This window comes from Gekko japonicus, unplaced genomic scaffold, assembly GCF_001447785.1.
Source record: "Gekko japonicus isolate JY-2015 unplaced genomic scaffold, Gekko_japonicus_V1.1 scaffold804, whole genome shotgun sequence".
NCBI classification, from domain to species: Eukaryota; Metazoa; Chordata; class Lepidosauria; order Squamata; family Gekkonidae; genus Gekko; species Gekko japonicus.
In genome coordinates, this window is record NW_015159735.1 from 78839 (window position 1) to 93094 (window position 14256).

Here is a 14256-nt window from a genome sequence, read left to right on the forward strand (position 1 = left end):
CGAAGCGACCAATAGGAAGTTCGCTCAGAGGAGCCCTGGTCTGGCTTGAAGCTTAACATTGAATGTAAATGGGCCGATTCAAGTGAGGATTCCGATACATTACAATTCCTCCCCCCTAAGTTAAGACAACACCATCGTTTAAAATATTTACAGTTGATCGATAATACATACATTAGTCAAAACCAAATACTTTATTGCAGTCATAATCAGCCAGGTACGATGGCGCTCGCCGCTCACGCTGAGACCTGCGGGGCTGTGCAGGCTCAGAGGGTAAGTTCTGCTGGGTGTCAGCCCTAGGTTCTGCACAACCTGTATCAGGCTCACTTACGTCTGGGTTAGTGGTTCCGAGGCCAGGGGTATGCCCTGTCATCGGGACAGTACTAGGTAGGCCCGTACTCACCTCCATGTCGGGAGGTCTGAAATCAAAGTCTGAGGACTCGGCCGTTGGAGAGTCGGCGCTGTCCTTCGCCCAACGTCTCTTAAGCTGGTCTATGTGGCGCCGCCACTTTCGACCATCGGCCAGCTGTACCACATACATGCGAGTGCCAATACTATCTGACACCACCCCGGGAACCCACAAGTGCCCAGATGCATAGTTCCGTGCAAACACTTTGTCTCCCGCCTGGAATATGCGCACACACGCTTGCCCATTTCTTTGGTCAGGCTCACGATCGTTCAGATCTGGGTGCAGTCTGTTTAACCTGGTCGTTAGGCGCCTCCCCATTAGCAATTCCGCAGGACTTTTGCCCGTGACACTAGATGGCGTAGTGTGCTGTCTCAATAGAAAATCAGCCAGCCTGACATTCCAGTCCCCCTCATTAAGTTTGCTCAGGGCCTCTTTAGCCGTGCGGACCATCCTCTCTGCTTGCCCATTAGATGCGGGGTGGAATGGTGCTGACGTTACATGGCGAATGCCATTGTCTGCTAGGAATTTACCAAACTCCTGGGAAGTGAATTGTGGCCCGTTATCACTGACCAGTGTGTCCGGCAGTCCGTGTGATGCGAACAGCCGGCGTAGGGCATGAATTACCGCCAGGGAAGTGGTTGCGTGCATCAGAACCACCTCCAACCATTTTGACATTGAATCGACAACAATTAGGAACATTTGCCCTTGTATGGGGCCAGCAAAATCAATGTGGACCCTTGACCAGGGTCTACCTGTGGGTTCCCAATGCTGCGGTGGCGCCTGAGGGGGGTCAGGTCTATTTTGCTGACATTTTGAGCACACGTGAACCCACTCTTCAATCTCTGCATCCAGCCCCGGCCACCACACATACCCCCTGGCTAGTGCCTTCATGTGCACCATGCCAGGGTGACCTTCATGCAGGGAATCCAACACAGTCTTTCTAAGTTTGTCGGGAATTATCACTCTGTTCCCCCAGAGAATGCACCCTTTCGAGATTGAAAGCTCCTTTTGGCGGGCTTTGTATGGCCTGAATTCTGGCTCTAGGCCCCCTACCGGCCACCCCCTCCAAACCCAGTTCAGCACTCTTGACAACACGCTGTCCTTAGCAGTATGGTTCGCGATATCCCTGGATGATACCGGGGGTCGAGGAAGCTCCTCAATTGCCAAGACCTCACAGGCGGGGGCAGGGTCTGCGCCAATGTCAGGCACCGGGCACCGGCTGAGGGCATCCGCATGCCCAATCGCTTTCCCAGGCCGGTGCTCCAAGTCAAAATCGTAAGCCTGCAAAAAGATCGCCCATCTAAGCATGCGTGGGGACATGATATTAGGCAATTGCTTATCGGGCGCAAAAATCCCCAGTAGCGGCTTGTGGTCAGTGACCAGCAAAAATCGTCTGCCAAAAATAAAATCATGGAACTTTTTGACAGCCGCTACCAACGCCAGACCCTCCTTGTCTATCTGGGCATAGTTCCGCTCTGCCGCAGATAGTGATCTAGAATAAAAAGCGATAGGCGCTTCGCTCCCATCAGGCATCAGATGGCTTAAAACTGCGCCTACTCCAAAAGGTGAAGCGTCAGCAGCTAACACCAGGAGCTTGTGTTCATCATAATGCGTGAGTACGGCATTAGATGTCAGCAGCTCCTTGACTCCCACAAAAGCCTTTTCCTCGGCCTGCCCCCACTTCCATTTTGCCTCCTTGTGCAAAAGCGCGTGCAAAGGGGCCGCCACTGATGCCTTATGCGGTAAAAACGCATGATAAAAATTCAGGAGTCCTAAAAAGGATTGGAGCTCCTTCTTACTCACCGGCCTGGGGGCGTTTTGGATCGCGGATACCTTCTCATCCGTGGGGTGGACTCCCTCTGCGTCAATGCGAAACCCCAGGAAGTCCACACTTTCCACCCCGAGCGTGCATTTTGAGCGCTTAACTCTGAGACCGGCATTTTGAAAACGCCTGAGGACCTCTTTAACCCGGTCCAGTAGTTCCTGTTCAGACCCGCCCGCAATCAGCACGTCGTCAAAATAGGGCACTGTGCCAGGTACCCCCCTTAGTAGACGTTCCATGAGGCCCTGAAAAATCCCAGGTGCTACGTTGACCCCGAATTGCAGCCTGTTCACTTTAAAAGCCCCTTGGTGGGTTACAATTGTTTGGGCCTCGGCAGCCTCCGGGGTGACAGGCAACTGCTGGTATGCCTGGGCCAGGTCAAATTTGGCGAAAATCTTGCCACCCCCCAGGGAAGCCAAAATGTGGCTTATTACCGGGACCGGGTACGAATGTTGCTGCAGCGCCTTGTTAATCGTACATTTGTAATCGGCGCATAGTCGTATGGACCCATCTGATTTGACAGGGGTTACGATCGGGGTCTCCCATTTGCTGTATGGTACTGGCTCTAAAACCCCTTGCTCAACTAGTTTGTCAATCTCTTTTTCCACCTTATGTTTGAGAGACACAGGTACTTTCCGATACTTCAACCTAATAGGTTTGACTGACGGATCTAAGTCAAACGCAACCGGGGGGCCCTTGTACCTTCCCAACCCTTCGGCAAATACATCAGGGAACAGGTCGTACAGCATGCCCCATTTATTTTCAGACATCCTGTTAATCCCAGAAATACCGATGCCCAATGGCTCAAACCAATCTAACCCTAGCAGGTTAACCCGGTCTCCCTCTGCAATCAGGAATGACAGTTTAACACATTTCCCCTTATACTCAACAGTAACAGAGTCCCGTCCGGCCAAGGGAATTCGGTTGCCCTGGAAGTCGGACACTCTGGTTCCCGCAGGCTGGAGCCGCCGCCGGCTTCGGTTCGGGAACAACTGGCGCCAGGACGCGGCAGAAATCACCGTCACGGACGATCCTGAGTCCACCTCCATTGTACAGGGTCGGCCGTCGAGGAGTGGAGTCACGGTGATCTTGCCCTGGCTGCTGGTGCGATTTACGGCCGATGCGCTCGACAAGGTCGCCGTCAACTGGCAGCTTGCTTCCGATGCTGAGGAACGGGTCTTGCCTTGGGTGCTGACTGGAGTGCCCCTCTGCGCTGACCGGTTGTTAGTTGAGGGATCCTTCTTCGCTGATCTGCAGACTCTGGCCAGATGACCACGCCGCCCACACGCTCTGCAGTCGACATCACGAGCCCAACAGGAGCCGCGCTGGTGCTTCCCGCCACATGCTTTGCCCGCTTTCTTCCGAGTCCGAAGTGTGGATGTCCGCAGGGCTGCCTACCTGCTCTAACATCCCACCTTCGTCGCCAATTGTTAGATCGTACTAACAAAGGACTCTTAGAGTGATTCAGCAAGTGATTCAGCTTTATTGGAAGTAACGAACAAGCACTCAACTCAGTAAGAAACCAGAACAGAAAACAGTGGGAGCTTATGCTCCTTTTAAACATAACCGGGCTAATGTAGCCACGCCTATTTACATTTAACAACCAATGAGATTGCTAGGATAAAGACCAATGGGAGTCTTTCCCTCCTAGGGAATGGTATCGTTCTGATTGGTCGCTGTTACGAAGCGACCAATAGGAAGTTCGCTCAGAGGAGCCCTGGTCTGGCTCGAAGCTTAACACGGGAGTCCTATGAGGTGATTCATGTAATCATTTCATGGCTTGAAGCTTAACATTGAATGTAAATGGGCCGATTCAAGTGAGGATTCCGATACATTACAGGTGGACTCTATGGTATTAGGTCCCGCCCCTTCCCAAGCCCCACCCTCAGCCATCCATCCCCAGGATCCACTCTCAAATCTCCAGGAATTTCCCAACCCAGAGTTGACCACCCTAGGTCTACACAGAGCTTTGTGGTTCACAATCTGTGCAGGTCTGTGCTACTGGTCCCAACTAAACTTAATATGCAAGAAACAAACTTTCTTGAAGCAACTGAGAAGAATGTGAAAACTTGAGCTTTTCCTATTGCTGATTAAGATTCATGTCACCGGAACTATTTGGCCTCGAAACAATCACAGCAACCAGGAGTGGGGGAGAAGGAATAGCTCTTCTTGTAGATTAACATTGGTTTTGTTGTCTTTAGGAGACTGGGTGGAGTCTCTACCACCTTCCCTCCTTCTCATTGGTGAACTGTAGTAGGCCGAGACTTGCTCGGAAGTTTTTATTTTGAGTGCAAGGTAATCTTTGCAAGAATTGCTGCTCTGTGGATTTCCCAGCAGAGAAGGGAGAAAAATAAGTAGGGGAGAGATAATCTCTAAGCAGTTAAGGGGAAGAAAAATACAGCCAGGAATGCAAGAAAGCATCAAAGGAAGGAAAATAAAACTTCATAAAAGCTGAACATTTTCTCCAGGGGTTTAGTTTGTTCTCGGTTGGAACGAACGGGGCCATACCTGAAAGTGGGAAAGGGGCAGGAAGACAGTTGAGGTCGTGGGGCAGACCTAAAATGAATGTTACATTCGGGTTCCTGCATGTGTGACTTATAAAAAGGAAACAATGATGGAAGATGGAAGAGAGACCGGCACCAAGGGAGCAGCCTCGTGATTTTTTTGGTGACAACTCATGAAAAGAGCACTATGCTCCTCAGGTGCTCGTGGTGGGATGGTCAGGCGGATGCATTAGTCAGCCCCACATAAAGGCGCAGGAACTTGGAAACCCTCAACAGCATTTCCTTACAAGAAGAACAAACAAGAGTAACAAAGAACCCAGGAGGTTGCAGAAGGCAACAGCTGCCCAAGGGCTGAAGAAGCCCAACGGAGGAGACCAGGGCCAGGGACTAGAAGAGGAGAAGCTGCAGGTGTGGCAGGATGACTGTGGTCAGGGAGCTCCTCCGAGCCAGAAACCTGCTGCTGGTGATCCTGATCCCGCTCCTTCTGCTCCCCTTGCCGCTCTTATACTCCAGTAGCGTAAGTAATTTTGTGTTTTCTTCATTATAACTGTAACCGATTGGGTCAGCAAAGAAGGAACTGGCCGGCCCAGTTGCCAAGGTGAGCATGGCAAGACAAGTGGTCAGCAGGGGGACACCGAAGGCAGAGCCGCCACCTTTGAAACCAGTCCTCCTGTGCCTCTCCTGTGTGCCTTTGCTTTTGGCAACCCTGAATTGGTGACAACACCAAAACGTTAGAAAGGCAGGAGGACTGAATAAATAAACATCAGTTTAGGGGCTTTTCACGTGTAGACCAGGAGCAAGGGAAGCCTTTCCCAACATGGAGTCGTGTGACAGGAAAACCTGCCCTACTCAGTCTTTCTTTCTCTCTGTTTACATTGTACCTTTCTACTCAGTGGGGACCCAAAGCGGCTTACATAATTCTCCTGTCCTCCTTTTTATCCTCACGACAGCCCTGTGAGGTAGGTTAAGATGGGAGTGTGTGACGGGCCCCAATCATCCAGCAAGGATCCATGGCAGAGGGGGGATTCAATCTTGGGTCTCCCAGACCCCAATCTGATACTCTAAACACTATAACCACACCAGCTCAATTATGAGACTTAAATTTGTTTTGCTCAGAGTTAAAGAAACAGCCTGAGAATAGGAAATGAAATTTACCCTCTTCTGCTGCCTCACGCAAGCTTTGGACCACTCCATCTCATGTATCCCTTCTGCTAGGAGAATGTTCCCTCTGAAATGCCCACCCCCATACTTAATTTTCACTCAAGGTACTCTTATATATGATACCAGGACTGGTTCTGTGGCCAAACCAGCTAAGCAACTGCTTGGGATGGCGCTGTGAGGAGGGTCGTGACAAACCACAGGGGCTTGGCTCATTTGTGGCCCACAGTGGCATGCAGGCAATGGACATCACCTTTCTGGATCTGTGCCACCACTGGTCACTGGTGACATGAGAACGAGGAATGGATGTAACTCCCTTGGGATGATAAATACCTTGAACCAGTCCTGCATGGTGCCAATCAGATCCTTTCCTAGGAAAACAGTTCCTTAGTTAAGGTCCCGGTGAACTCTGAACCAGGAAGCTCGTCTTGAGCTGGCCCATCTGCTATCCTCTTGTGCTCGATGCAGATGGACAAGAGTGGAATACCTAGGGTTACCAACCTCCATGTGGGGCCTGGAGATCTCCCAGAATTAGGCTTGCTAGCCCCCAGGTCGGGGTGGGGGATCCCCCACTTTTGTAGGCTTGGGCCTGCCACCAGCCAGCCAGCTGTCAGGGAAAACTCCACCCCCAAAAAAGATATCCCTTGGTGATGTTATTGACATGATGATGTCACTTCCAGAAGTGACATAATCATGACATTGTGGGTGACACTCTACTTTCGGGGCAAAACTCTATGGTTTTTAGCCAATTTGACCATAGAGTTATGCCCCAAAAGTAGAGCACTGCCCCAAAATCGCCGACACGATGATGTCACTTCCAGAAGTGATGTCATTGCATCGATGACATCCCCGCTCACCCCTGGAATGCCCCCCAAATCCCCCCACCAGCAGCAGGTAAGGAACTGGCAACCCTACCCAGAATTACAACTGATCTCTAGGCTACAGAGACCAGTTCTCCTGGAGGAAGTGGCCGCTTCAGAGGGCAAACTTTAGGGCAAAATCCCTCCGGAATTCCTTCTCCTTCTCCTCCTCCTCCTCCTCCTCCTCCTTCTTCTTCTTCCCTCCCCATAGTCTCCCCTCCACAGGAACCTTCCCCAAAACTCCAGGAATTTCCTAAGCCAGAGCTGGCAACCCTAGAATCCTCAATGCATTTTGCAGGCTCTTCAGGGAAACTCACTTGGTAATTAAGAAGAAGAAGAGACGAGATTCACTTGGAGTCTCAGAGCGGCTTACAAACTCCTTTCCCTTCCCCTCCCCACAACAGACCCTGTGAGGTGGGTGGGGCTGAGAGAGCTCTGACGCAAACTGCTCTTTCAGGAACAGCTGTGCCAGAGATTGTGACTGACCCAAGGTCACATCAGCAGGTGCAAGTGGAGGAGTGGGGATTCTCCCAGATTAGAGTCCGCGCACCTAACCACTACACCAAACTGGCAGACATATATCGCTGCAACAAAGCACTGCACTAATGTATGTGAACCTCTGTTCCTTGTTTATGGAATCCAATCCCTACCAGCAAGAAAATAACTGCTTCAGTCTCCCCAGAAAAGGTGTTGCCCTTTGGCTGACAAGGTTCTTATAGTCAAAGACAATGACAAGTAAAAATTCTAAGGGAAATCTTTGCTTTTTAGTGCATTTGTAGACTACGGGGGGGGGGGGGTAGCTTCCAGGTCATTTTTTTTAAAAGGTTCCAATGAGCAAATCTCATTGCAAGCCAGGTTTTAAGGCCGTCCTTTGAGTAGAAGATGTTTAAATGCCTGGATCATATTACTCAGCCATTCACTCTGCCCATGTCCAGGAACACACTGTGATTGCTTCCAAGGCTGCTGAGCCCAACTCAAATTACCTCCCACTTGCCATCTTTTGTTCTAGATTTAAGTATGCAGCTGTGAGTGCCCTGTTTTTTTCCTGTACGGAGAGAAAAGAGTAGTTCTCCATGGGCTTCTCCTGCTGTGAACTGCTTTCATCAAGGAACGGGGCTGAATTACATTGGTGGCTTGAGTTACGTTTACTTTTGAACTGAAGGAGAGGAACAAATTTTGCAAATCGCTTTTGCAGATTAATTTCCTTCCCAGTTTGAGTTTCTACTATTACAAATATTCTCATGCAATCTGGCTTTGTTTACTCCATGTCGTTTGTTTTTAATGAAGTTGAGATCCAAAACTAGACAACGTAGAAGTCAGCTAAAACTAATTTCAAGATCATTAAACAAGTAAACTGAGAGTGAAGGAAAAGAAGAGGGATGAGATCCCTTCTCTTGAGGTGACAAGAGTTATCCAATTACAAGTTACAAACCTCGTGGGATAATGAAGATGGAATTAAGGGAGGCTGAAGACAAAAATATCAAACAGCTAGTATACAGCCAATTAACATACCATGAGATAATAAATATTTACTATTCAATTAAGATAATAAAGCATGAGGAGAGTATCATGTTCCTTTCATACCTTGGAGTAGCCTGGGAAAAATAGTTGTAGGACAAAGGATTGTGGCAGGATGGACTACTGGCGGGGGCTATTCATTGCTGACCCGGAAGTCAGAACCTTTGAATCCACAGGATGAGATGCCTTTGCAAATTTATTTACTGGCAAAATCTCTCAAATACGTTCTGCTTAGGATGCTGGTTGCAATGCAGTAGCAACACTTGGAGGGGGTGAATCACTCAATACATCATCTGGTCCATCTATGGATCATTTTGATCCATTACCTATAATGGATGTTGGGATCGTAGGATCTATGAAGACCATCTGCTGTATGCTGGATCCATGCCCTTCTTCACTGCTGAAAAGATGTAAGGACCGTATCAACGAAGCTCTGAAATACATCATAAATCAGTCACTGGCCCAGAGATCATTCCGCAGGTCATTAAAGCAGGTGGTCATTTATCTCCTGAAACAAAAAATCACTAGAGAGGAATTATTTGGCCAATCATCACCCATTTTCTAACATACCCTTTCCTGGGCATGGTGACTGAGAGAGCAGTAGCAGAACAGCTCTGAGCCTTCCTGGATAACTCACCTGTTCCAGACCCCTGGCTTCAGACCAAGCTATGGAATGGAGACGGTGTTGGTGGCTTCAGTTAACTATCTCCGTTTGGGTGCCAATAAAGGCCGTGCCTCTGTATTGCTCTTACTGGATTTATCAGCAGCCTTTGATTCAGTGGTTCATGCCATTTTTATTGAGGTGCTGGAAGAAGCTGGGATTAAGGACTGCACCTTGGACTGGCTTCAGTCATTCCTTACAGGTTGAACTCAGAAGGTGGCTACTGAATACCGGTGTGGGACTTGCTGTGCAGCCTTCCACAAGGCTCAGGCTTATCCTCCATGTTATTCAATCACTATGTAAAGCCTTTAGGAGAAATCATTTGCAGTTTTGGAGTAGGCTGTTGTCAATATGCTGATGATGCCCAGCTCTGGACTTCTGTATCCAAATCACCCAGTGATTCTATTGAGATCTTGAACCAGTGTTTTGCTGCTATGGTTAAGTGGCTAAGGATGAACAAATTAAAATGGAATCCTGATAAGATGGATGTAATGCTGGTCAGGAAGGCTGAGATCTTAAAGGGCACCGTGCTTCCCATTTTCCACTGGATCCAGCTGATGGCTCTCCGATTCAGTTGAGCCTAGGAGTTATACTGGACCTAGTGTTACTACTGGAGAAGCAAGTCCCCCCCCCCCCAAAAAAAAGACCATTCTATCAGCTTCAACAAACCTGGCAGTTGCCCCCTCCCCCATGACTTGGCTGAACTGACCATTTGGATCCATGCTATGGTTACCTCAAGACTAGACTACTATAGTGCATTCTACATGGGTCTTCCCTTGCAGTCAACTCAGAAACTCCAGTTGGTACAAAATGTGGCCGCTTGATTATTAGTGGGAACCAGGCAGAACATTCGTGTCACACCCATCTTGCAGTTGTTACATTGGCTACCTGTCAGTTACTAGGCTTAATTCAAGGTACAAGTTATCACCTAAAAGGCCCTTCATGGCCTAGGACCTGCGTACCTGCAGGACTGCCTCTCCAAGTATACTTCACTGCAGCAGCTTTTGTCACCAGAACAGTCTCTCTTAATAGTTTCTCCATGCAAATTGATAAGATCAGGAGCCCCCTGCTCACATACATTCTCTGTAGTGGCTCCTACCTTATGGAATGGCCTACCTGAGGAAGTCAAAAAGCTTCCCACAGTTCTATCATTCAGCACAATGTCCAAAACAGAAATGTTTATCATGGCATTCTTGTAATGGAATTTATCTGTAGTGGGTGCGTAAGGGCACCTTCATATGGGAGTGGGGGAATGGATACTGCATTCCCTGTACCTTTGCAGTCCCACATTCTGCATTTCTCAGGGCAGTCAGCAGTTCATGTTGTAATTTAATTAGTTCTGTTGAGCCCTAACTTGGACGGCCCTGGCTAGCCTGATCTTGTCAAGTCTTAGCTGCTAAGTAGTGTCGGCCCTGGTTATTACTTAGATGGGAGACCAGTGGTGTACCTAGTGCATTTGACAACCGAATAGGTGCTGCAGTCCCTTTAAATGGGGTTTGCAGAAAGCTGGAGATTTGGGGGCAGTGTCTGGGGAGTGAGAAGTGTGATGATGGAAGAGGACTCAGTTGGGATATGACACCAGAGTCTGCCCTCCTAAGCCACTACATCCTCTAGGAGAACTGATCTCTGTCTCTTAGAGATCAGTTGTAATACCTGGAGAATTGTATGTCATACTGTTGCTTACTTTGTTCAATGTTGTATTCCTACTGTGTTATCTGATACCCTGTACTTTATAATCAGTGCTCTGTGTGTGTGTGTGTGTGTACTTTGTAATCTGCCTTGAGTCTCAGTGAAATAGATGGGCTATAAATAAGCTAAATAAGTAAACTTGTATTCTGTTTCTGATATTAAAGAAATAGAGCATATAGTAATAGGTTATTAAGGGAATTAAGATTGCTGGGGGAAAGATCAACAACCTCAGATATGCTGACGATACCACTCTAATGGCAGAAAGTGAAGAGGACCTAAAGAGCCTCTTGCTCAGGGTAAAAGAGGAGAGCGCAAAAGTGGGCTTGAAGCTCAACATCAAAAAAACCCTAAGATTATGGCATCCGGCCCCATCACTCCTTGGCAAATAGAAGGGGAAGTCGTGAAAGTAGTGACAGACTTCACGTTCCTGGGATCCCAGATCACCGCAGACTGTGACAGCAGCCATGAAATTAAAAGATGCCTGCTCCTTGGGAGGAAAGCGATGGCGAACCTAAACAGCATGATAAAAAGTAGAGACATCACCCTGCCAACAAAAGTCCGCATGGTCAAAGCAATGGTATTCCCAGTAGTCATGTATGGCTGCGAGAGTTGGACTATAAGGAAGACTGAGCACTGAAGAATAGATTCTTTTGAACTATGGTGCTGGAGAAGACTCTTGAGGGTCCCTTGGACTGCAAGAAGATCAAATCAGTCAATCCTAAAAGAAATCAACCCTGACTGTTCCCTGGAAGGCCAGATAATGAAACTGAAGCACAAATACTTTGGCCACCAAATGAGAAGGGAGCACTCACTGGAGCAGACCCTGATGCTGGGAAAGATTGAAGGTCAAAGAAGACGCGGACGGCAAAGGATGAGATGGTTAGACAGTGTCATAGATGCAACGAACATGAAATTGAGCAAACTTCAGAGGATGGTGGAAGACCGGAAGGCCTGGCGTGAACTGGTCCATGGGGTCGTGAAGAGTCGGACTCGACTGTGCGACTGAACAAACAAAAAGAAAAGTAATAGGTTTGCACCTCCGTTTCGTGGCCCCTGGACCTCCAGGTCTCAATCCTAAGGCATGTTTGGGCCCTGGGCTTTGCACCAGCAATTAACTGTACCCCATTTATACATTTATTAATTGCAGTTCAACTTTTAAAACTTCTCAGAGCAACTTATGTAGTGGGAAAATGTTCAATTACCATCCACAAGCTGGGGGCCTACGATAAATAGAAAGGGGAAATTTCCTTCCTACATTTGACTCTCCTGCCAGGATTCTATAAGCTCTTGGAGACTTGAGTAAAGTAATCTATTTTCTTTAGCTTCCTGTATTTTTCCTTGAACTGGTTTTTGATTGTTCTCAAAGTTACATGCTTCTGAGAGAATACTGTCCTAATCAAGCTATTTTATATCCTTTCTCTTTTGATTGATTTACAAAATAGGCCTTTTCTATATGTCTAGGAAGTCCCCAAAATATGTAGAAAGACCTGTGTTGTCTGTGGATGGTCTGGTTTTAATATTTTAATGACTGGCAAGTAGTGATTATTACAACAGATGGTTGTTGGAATGAAATTGAGAGGTCCTGCCTTTCTGGTATCTTCAGTAAATGAAGCCTTTGGAATATAGTGCCTGTTCTTCGAGATGTAGCTGTGTCTGTACTATGAGGCAGTTAATCACCTATATCCTCTGTTCTGTGTAATGTACTGTAGTGCTGTCTCATGACGGGATTGCAAATCCATGAGAATGATAACTAGGTCAGAACAGATTTCGGTTTTGGCTCCTCGCCTGGCGGACATACTCGAGTGGAGCTCCGCTCAGTGCAGCCATCCCACAGCAGACAGGAGGGGGTCCGGCTATCGCCGGTTCCCTCCCAGAGCCCCTACAGAGGGCTCCCAGCCATGGGGCTTGAGTAGTGCCGCTTCCAAGGCTTGATGCCAAGGAATTTTTATCATCAATTCTCTTTTACTAGCCAATACTCAATTTTGTTATATCTTCTTTATCTTTAGCCAGGTATAAATTCCTTCCCATCTATCCCAAAAAAGTTCCTCTGGCTTATTTTGAAGTCCTATGCTCAATTTGTCCATTTCTGCTATTTGCTGCTGCTGCTGCTGCTGAACTTTTAAATGGGCTCCGACCCCACCCCCCCAGCGATAGGGGAAGCACTATCCCCAGTGACAGGTATGAAGTTTTAAGATTTATTAAGCTATCTGGATGTGGTCTCTAGCTCATACCCCAAATATATAAAGGAAAAAAACCTGCCTGGGGAAATTATGGTCAGCTTCTCGAAACGCTCTACAAGAGACGTGGTTCTTAAAGCTACTAATGGAAATATCTTGAGGATTAAAGATGCGGAAATAAGAGTTCTAAAGGATGTACTGTTTGAAATCAGAAAGAAACGAAGACACTATAAGGACTTAACTGTATTTCTACAAAAGAAATCAATAAACTACAGATGGCTTCTACCAGAAGGATTAATATTCAAGTGCAAGGATTCAAAAGAAAAGATTGACTCTGTTGATAAAGCAAAACGGTTTTGGAGAACGTTCAAGGTCTACCAAAGAAAACTCCAACAGAAGAAGAGGAGTCATCAAGAAGAAGGAGAATACAGCTCATATGTTTCGAGAAGTTCAGGATCTGATACATCCAGTTCATCTGAAGAAGATTCCCCATCAGAATTGGGAGCAGCCGCACCCAAGCTCCCCAAACCAAAAGTTGACTCTGACAAAGATAAAAAGAAGGGAAGAAAGAACAAGAAGAGAATGTAATTGATATGTACTAATCTGAAGGGTTAAATACCATATTCACTTGCTCAGAGCAAATACATAATAATCTTTTATTTTTTGTTGTAAATGGAAAAGAAGCTTCACTCATGAGAAACGTGAATGAGTGTTTACTAACAGCAATATATATAACTCATGTTTAGCTTTTCTTTTAGTTTATACTGTCCTATCCCCTCTAGTGTGTTAGTGTGTACCCATCCTTTGTTTCTATGTAGTGTGTAGCATAAAAGCAATAAAAAATTGATATGTGGTTCGAGAAGTTCAGGATCTGATACATCCAGTTCATCTGAAGAAGATTCCCCATCAGAATTGGGATGGCATGCTTATTTATGGTATGATAAGACAATGATGGATGGTTTTTTTGGACATCACTTGGTAAGAAAAGCATTATTTGCGACATGGATGAGGTATAAAAAATATTTTCGTGAGGTAAGACCGATGTGGATTGTATCAGCAGAAGTTTTAACACCTTACTCAAGACAGCAAGGCAAAGAATGGTTGCCATATAGAGACTTAATTAAAAAAGAGGGAACAGAATGGACAATGAAAAAGCAGAATGAAATTGACTATAAATATGAATGGTTGAAATATATGCAGATTTATGATGTTTTTAAACTGGATAAAAAAAAAAATTATGGTTTTAGGGAAGAAAAAAATGAAATAGAGAATATATGGGAGAGTGGAGGGAAAAAAAAGATTTCAAATATGTATAAAATATTGTTAAAATGGTATACTGAAGATGAAATGGTTAAAGAACAAATGATAAAATGGGCAATTAATATGAACAAAGAAGTGACTATTGATGTTTGGGAATATTTGTGGAAAAATTCTATTAAGATATCGACCTGTACCAATGTT

The 14256-nt window shown here is 46.6% G+C and overlaps 1 protein-coding gene across 1 annotated transcript in view; it reads left to right on the top strand.

The window, feature by feature from the left end:
• Positions 1 to 219: 219 nt before the first annotated feature.
• SLC13A4 (solute carrier family 13 (sodium/sulfate symporter), member 4) overlaps positions 220 to 14256 on the top strand; it is an 81289-nt gene continuing 67252 nt past the window's right edge. Inside the window, exon 1 of the mRNA XM_015429315.1 lies at positions 220 to 270. Within this exon, the coding sequence (XP_015284801.1) occupies positions 220 to 270 (51 nt within the window). The remainder of the gene's footprint in view (positions 271 to 14256) is intronic.